The sequence below is a fragment of the Stylophora pistillata genome, chromosome 9, assembly GCF_964205215.1.
Source record: "Stylophora pistillata chromosome 9, jaStyPist1.2, whole genome shotgun sequence".
NCBI classification, from domain to species: domain Eukaryota; kingdom Metazoa; phylum Cnidaria; class Anthozoa; order Scleractinia; family Pocilloporidae; genus Stylophora; species Stylophora pistillata.
Genome location: NC_142527.1, coordinates 17,440,201 through 17,447,700, shown reverse-complemented (window position 1 = coordinate 17,447,700; position 7,500 = coordinate 17,440,201). Strand labels below are relative to the sequence as shown.

Genomic DNA, 7,500 nt, shown 5'->3' with positions numbered 1-7,500 from the left:
ACTTCCAGGATACATGGAGCTCCCTTGCAAGTGCTTTTTATGATGTTTTCCAATGCTTGCAGGAGAGAAATTTAGATCTAAACAACAGGCCAACTTCTGTTGCTCAAGTGTTAGTTGCCTCTATGTACACAGGAAGAGCTGGACGTCCATCATTTAAAATTCCACAAGAAATGCTAGAGGACCTTAGAGGTTTCGGTTTTTCGTGGCAGAAAATAGCGGATATATTGGGGGTGTCGCGATGGACTATCTACAGGAGAGTTCAAGAGTATGGTCTAAAATCTATGAGTGATTTCAGCTTGATGTCTGATGGAGAGTTAGATAACATAGTATCAGAATACATGAATCAACATGGCAAAACAACAGGGCAGTCATACATTACTGGGTACTTGAGGTCAAAAGGTTTGAGAGTACAAAGGAGTAGAGTACGTGAGAGTATGGCAAGGCTAGATCCTGAAAATGCAGCATTGCGCTGGGGTGCAGTTGTAACACGAAGGACTTACCTCGTGCCTTGGCCTAATTCCTTATGGCACCTTGATGGGCACCACTCTCTCATTCGCTGGGGGCTAGTTGTTCATGGCTGCATAGATGGCTTTTCTAGACGAATAATGTTTCTTCATTGCAGTCCAAACAACCTATCAGAAACTGTACTATCCCTTTTTTTAGATGCTGTTGAGAAAGATGGACTGTGGCCTTCCCGCATTCGTGTTGACAGGGGGGTCGAAAACGTTTTGGTTTGCGATGCCATAGTAGATGCAAGAGGGGCAGGTAGGGGCAGCTTCATTGCTGGGCCTTCCACCCACAACCAAAGAATAGAACGGCTGTGGAGGGATGTGTTTCGTTGCGTTATGCACTATTTTTATTATCTGTTCTATGCTTTAGAGGATTCTGGGAATTTAAACATTGAAGATCCTACGAACATGTTTGCACTGCATTTTGTATTTCTTCCAAGACTTAATAAAGCACTTCATGAGTACCAGGAAACCTTCAATCATCATGGTATCAGAACTGCTAACAGTTGGTCTCCATATCAAATGTGGATGAATGGAATGCTTCATGATGATAATCCGCTATCACATGGTGGCCTTGATGAAGACCCAGATGACCTGGTATTCTATGGCCATTACCCACAGGGACCTTCCCCATTTGATGACAGTGATAATAATGTCACAATATCTCCAATCGAGATACACAAACAGGATGAGGTTTTGCAGATTCTTCAACAGGAAATAGATCCATTGAAACCCTCTACAGACATGGGTATAGACATTTACATTGATGCCTTGGACCTGGTAAACCAAGTTCTACACATGTAATAAACTGTTTTCCTGTGAGATTGCACAGCATATTATCAGATTTTTAACTAAAATGGGATGTACAGGGCCAGAGTAGGATAAAACCAGAAAAATTGGGCATGATAATGGTGTTATTATTCATGTCAATGATAGCACAAAATCTTGACAAAAATTGCGTATTCCAATTGTGAAGCCATTTTTTAATATGACACACACTACTCTGGAGTGACTGTAGTGTTATTAAGCCTGGCGTTCACTATGATGCAAGCATAAGTGAATGAAAGCAAAGAAAAATGTATCCTGTGAGACTTCATGGGACAAAAGGATGGTGTTTTTCTTTGTTGCTAATGATAACAATAATAATCATCATCATCGTTCCCTCAAGATTACTTTCCCTATTGACTTTGCCTATGCTAAGCGTTATGTGGATGTCTTATGTTTATGTCTATCTTATGTCACATGCTTGACTTCATTCCTTTGTGCCCTCCTTAGTATTCTGTTATTCTTATCCTTCCAACGTAGAATTTGGCCATTTGCCCTGATGAAGGGCAAGTTGCTCAAAAGCTAGGCTTAATGTAGGAGTAAATGCTGATGAAACAAAACAAATTAAAATCAGAGCGAGCACTATACCCACCTAAACTAGTACTTCTATAGTCTTGCAGTCATTGATCCAATTGTCTTTACTTTTGCAGTAATGCAGTTCTTGACCACATATTTTTTGTACAGTAACTGAGACAACAGTAGATGCATAATTGACAATATTACCATGTATTTAAGCGATCTTTATTAATCACATGTACCACAGAATAAAAACACCAATAAAAGTCTATTTTTTTGAATTTTTCAAAGTGCTCCCGCTCAACCAATGAGCATAATGTAGTACTAAATAGTTTTAGTTCCTAATAAATCTTTTGTTTTCTTCTAATTATCAATACTTAGTAAAATAGTGCTGTTTGTTTCATTGGCTTAATGCAAGCACTTTATGAAAGGGAGTAAAATAAAAAGCAAGAAGCACTTTTTTGAATATCATAGACGTCATTATATAAAGTTCTTCACAACATGATGAAATAAAGTGTATATTAAAAGAACAAATATCGAATTTAAATACATGGAGAAACACAAACTCGGGAAAAATCTGACTCCCAGATGGGATTTGAACCCGACCCTCCATGATCTAGTCGGATGCTCTAACCACTACCGGAGACTCAATAGTGAGCAAGGGCCAGTCTGTGGGTCTTACATGGCAACACAGCCAAGTTCTGACTGGCACATGTGAACTCACTAACAGCATGCTGTCACATTAAAGGAGCACAGTCACGGCTAAACAGTTTGAAAAGTTTGCAATCCGTGTTAGTCTTCTATATTTAACCATCCTTGTTCCTTTGTGGTATATTATTGTCTTGGTGGTGTTTTTCTATCTTAAGTTTGTGAAGTCTTATTTTTCAGGTTTCCTTGAGTTAAACGGTAATTTTGCTAATGGCCAACATAACTCAAAATACTGTGACTGAGCTCCTTTCATGTATGAATTCACTAACAACATCACAGTGTCACATTGAGGCATATCTAAATGTGACCACTCTACCTCCAAAGTGATTTTTTTCCGAGTTTGAGTTTCTCCATGAAATAATATGTACATGTACATTGTATATTGAAATTCTTAAACTGTAACAATTTCTTCAGTGATAAACCTATTATCTTCAATGTATATCTGACTGTATTCGCAGAGCATGTCCGCAGTTGACTCTAGGACAGTCCCAGTGGCCAGGAGTGTTCTGACCACCCTGTGGCTAGGAGAATCCCCCCCACGCAAGCACGTGACAGGGGTGTCTCTAGCCGGGGGCCATGTCAACAAAGAACATTCAAGCAAGCTAAAACAACTCAAGAAACTCATTATTTGTCACTCAAATGGCCAAGTCTAAATAAGAGGAGGTGTCCGTATGAGACACCCTCCCCTGCCCCCCCTGCAAGCCACCAGCAGATAGTCCATGGACTGGGCCATTCACCTGAGCCAGCCGTGACGACAACCTGCAGGCATATTCTTGCGAATATGGTCAGATATATATAATATATTAATAGTCCTTTGTAATGAATATCACAATACCTTGTTCTATGCTCTTGACATCTATAGTACTATTTTTAAAATTGGCATTTTTTAATATTTGTATTAATTATTGTGCAGAACATTTGCTGTTGCCAACAACCAAAAACAAACAGAAATAATAACTATGATCCAGACATAAAATCTGCTATTTACTTAGTGCCAAAAAATGTGTTAAGAAATGCCATATCATATAAAGAGAAAAGCACTTCAGTGGCAGGTAGCTGTACATTCAGTGCTGGCCTTGGCAACCTGAGACAGCCAATACAGGTGTTTGCAGAGGGCAAAAAAGAATCTTGCACCTCATGGAATTGAATGCTAGGATGAATGTGGAAACCAAGAACAGGTTCCTCATCTGTGCCAGTCACAAATGTTAAGATGCTTGATAATGACAATCCATGTCTTCTTCCGCCTGAAAAGAAATTGCAGCATACATTTATTTTTGCAATAGACATTGTTCACAGACAAACTTTAGTGGGGTAAAAAGAATCACACACTTTCTCTGTATTGATGTTGTCATGAATGTTGGGTTTAATATACTTACTTGCTACTTCCCTCATGTATTTTACAAATGCTGCATACACTTTGTTCTCTAGGGAACGACTGTTTGACCCTTCAGGACTAAATTCAGGCTTAAGCAAATGTACCAGCTGCTTCACTGTTAACATGTGGTCTGGGTTTCGTCTCAACAAGTGCAAGAACATTGGTAACTGACATCCAATCTGTGAAAATGTGAATAACCTCATTTAACACATGTATTACTTCATGGTGTCTTTAGAAACGGAGATTTAAAATAATTGAGAGTCCTACATGTACCTCACTTCAAAAATGAGCTTACGCTATCTTAAGGTCAGATTCTGTAAGGGAATAAATATCTACTGCTTTTTACCAAAAAGGACTAAATGTATAGTTTCAAATACAACACATCAAGATTGAAGTTTGGTTTAGCTAGGGAAGTTTTGAATGAGTTACAGTCATTCAAATTAATTTCATAAAGAAGTTTGTAGCATATGCATGTATCAAGAACAAGCCAGGATGGCTGCAGGCCTGGGAATGGACTCTTTTAGGGACTGGCCTGTATTTTGAGATTTGGAGCCAGCTTATTGTTCCTGGGAAATGAGTCGTATTTTTCAACAGCAAACACTCAAAACAGTATATCAACACCCACCTGGTGTATTCCAAGACATTTGAGACCATTTTGCAAGTGTTGGATGGCTGAATTTGGCTTTGATGAAGTGGAAAATATTTCTTCCAGGATCTCCTCTTCCAAAAAACGAGGCAATTTTCCATTTTGGAGGATACTTAGTCCTGTTATTAGAAAAGGCAGATTTATATAAGCATTCATGGAATGAAAACATGGAAACATGAAAACAGTTACTTGTTGAAGGTATTTTTTTCTCAATTTTAGTTTTTTATTTTTCTTATTTTCTGTGTTATACCTGGAAACTAGCTGGTGATCTTTTTTTCACAAAAGCCAAGCATATATAACAATAAAACTTGACTTGACTTGAAGATTATTATATTCTTACCAAGTATTTTACCAACTATCTGGTAATCTTCCGCCAGATGATCTTTCAGTCCTTTCTCAAAATATTTGGCATGTATTTCGGAAAGAACCAGTCTGAAAAATTCTTTTCTTGGGCCGCCTAAATCCTCAGCTTCCTAAAATATAGACAGTAAAAAAGTGATTGTATTTATGCCTATCAAGAGAGGGTTTGCATCAACACTGTATATGGGCTACAGTGCCACGTTTGGTCTGTAAATGAGATTGGAAAAATTGTCAATCATTTTATGCTATGTTGATATAATTGTGTTTCACCAAAATAACACACTTTCAATGCTGGACATAATGTAATTTAAAAATAGTATAAACTAAAAATGTGCAAAAATAACCAGTGGCTTAAGAAACACCAGGCTACAATTTACCATTTAAGCACCCACTGAGAAATTACATGTAGACTGGTTCTCATATGACAGGTTTTACTTATAAGCTTTATTGGGTCATTGTAAAAACTTACATCATGAGTTGAGTCTGAGTACCAAATTTACTGATGCAAGAAAAATGTCTAATTTAGGATTATAATTTTGTACTCAATCTATCTTCTACAGTGATACTTACTGAACATTGTAATAACTTACCAATGAATAGATCACTGATGAAAAAAAAAACATTGTAATAACAACACCATAACAGATATATAAGGACAATACATTTGGTTTGCAAATAAGTCTTTAAGAACCAGTTAAGAACCAGCTCTGCCCACTTTCTCACCACTTTAGCCTGACTTTGAAAACTAGTGGTTCTTTTATGCAGGCTTTTACTGACTTATATACGATGTCTAAAACCATATATCGGAATAACTGAATGTGGTATTTACATACCTCCCCATAAAAATCCACTTGTAGAGTTTTTTGTAAATCTGATAAAGCAACCTCTTTTAGTTCTTCAAATGCCGTTTCGAGAATACTCTTCCTGTTAACTAAGATGTATTGAGTCATTCCTTCTGACACTTCTTCGACTCTTTGCACTTCCAGATTTTGTCCTTTGACAAACTTGTTTTGGATTACTCTTAAGATCTCACTTGGATTAGATATGTTATTTTCTTGACAGTAGGCCACAGCTTCTTCAGCAAGTTTGTCCATTTCTGGACAAACTTGGGAGGTGGGTTGGTTGTTGTCAACTTGGGTGGATTGGCTGTTTTCAACTTGTGAGGTGAATTGGCTGTTGTCTACTACGGTGGATTGGCTTTTGTCAACTTGGGAGGTGGATTGGCTGTTGTTTACTCGGGTGGATTGGCCATTGTCAAGTTGGGAGGTGGATTGGCTGTTGTATACTTGAGTGGATTGGCTATTGCCAAGTCGGGTGGTGGATTGGCTGTTGTCTACTCGGGTGGATTGGCTATTGTCAACTTGGCAGGCAGATTGGCTATTATCAACTTGGGAGGTGGATTGGCTGTTTGATACTCGGATGGACTGGCTGTAATTCACTTGTTCATTCTTGCCCATATGAAGTTAACAATTCTAAAGGGATTGAAATTACACATTGAAATTATATGTATATTTTAGTAATGCATGTTAACAGGTTAGGGGTTACTTTATATTAATTCACAAGAAAATATGTAACAGGACAGAGTGGAGACTGCATGGAGTTGCAATAAAGGCTGCTGATTGCTGGCATCACTTTCACCAACCAATCCAATGATTGTGAAATATCATGAATATGAAAGGCACTACCTTACATGTAAATAAATCACTGTTTTCTACTTTTTCAAATAAAAAAAAAATAAACTGCATTATTCAGTAATCTCTAGTTTTTATGACATATAATTTGAGTTAGTACACTTTCATAATATAGGACAAAACAGATAAGATTGTACCAAATTCGGGTAAAAGATTTTAGGGGAACAGAAGGAATTAATATTACTAAATCATAAATAATACCACCCCCTCATTACAAAACAGCATACATGTATTTTCTGCTGATTTTTCATTCTCAAACTTATTCGACGACAATATGGCTTACCATCATAACTGCTGTCGTTGTTTTCTAACAGGCATTCAAAGCCTGGTTTGAGCTTGACATAAATGGAACCTTGGCCAGCCACAACTTTCAGCTGCTTGTATGCAAATGAATCGCAGGTCACTGGAATCGACAGCTTTCTTCTAATGGCTCTTAGAAAAACGAAGTCAGAGTCTGTAACAGTAGGGAATTTAACCCTCGTTACTTCGCCTAATTTCCTTCGAATATCCGCCTCAGAAGATTCAGGGGAGAGTTGAATAAGCCCGCGAAGCATGATCTTGTCGTCGGATATCGTCCACTCATCTTCGTCCTCTTCACCTAACGACAGCAACACAAACTCGAACGCTTTCATGTCTTCCTTCTTAGCCTTTTTCCTCTGCCCTTGGTCATTGGCTGTACTGGTAGCTCGTAATCGTTCACGCTTATTCAACCGCTTGCCAAGACCAGATGTACTTGATTGTGACGAGTTTAGCATTGACCTCGCTCTTTGCAACGCTGAAAACAATCTATTTCCACCAGAACTTGAAGTTTCAGGCCTTGATGTCTCAGAGCTAGCATTCTCGTCGTCTAAAATCTTTTTCACAAGCTCT

At 38.1% G+C, this 7,500-nt stretch overlaps 3 protein-coding genes across 3 annotated transcripts in view; 1 reads left to right on the top strand and 2 right to left on the bottom strand.

The window, feature by feature from the left end:
* Positions 1-2,140, top strand: part of LOC148723590 (uncharacterized) — a 2,662-nt gene extending 522 nt beyond the window's left edge. Inside the window, exon 1 of the mRNA XM_088732291.1 lies at positions 1-2,140. This exon is cut by the window's left edge and continues 522 nt beyond it. Coding sequence (XP_088588417.1) covers positions 1-1,313 — 1,313 coding nt within the window. The 3' untranslated portion in view covers positions 1,314-2,140.
* Positions 2,045-5,944, bottom strand: LOC148723589 (uncharacterized). Its single transcript, XM_088732293.1, has 5 exons — positions 5,773-5,944; positions 4,920-5,052; positions 4,559-4,698; positions 3,935-4,112; positions 2,045-3,802 (listed from the first exon to the last, which is right to left on the bottom strand). Exons 1-5 carry the CDS (start codon positions 5,887-5,889, stop codon positions 3,543-3,545), a joined length of 828 nt encoding a protein of 275 aa, XP_088588419.1. The 5' UTR covers positions 5,890-5,944; the 3' UTR covers positions 2,045-3,542.
* Positions 5,945-6,401: 457 nt separating this feature from the next.
* LOC148723588 (uncharacterized) overlaps positions 6,402-7,500 on the bottom strand; it is a 1,230-nt gene continuing 131 nt past the window's right edge. Inside the window, exon 1 of the mRNA XM_088732297.1 lies at positions 6,402-7,500. This exon is cut by the window's right edge and continues 131 nt beyond it. Coding sequence (XP_088588423.1) covers positions 6,819-7,500 — 682 coding nt within the window. The 3' untranslated portion in view covers positions 6,402-6,818.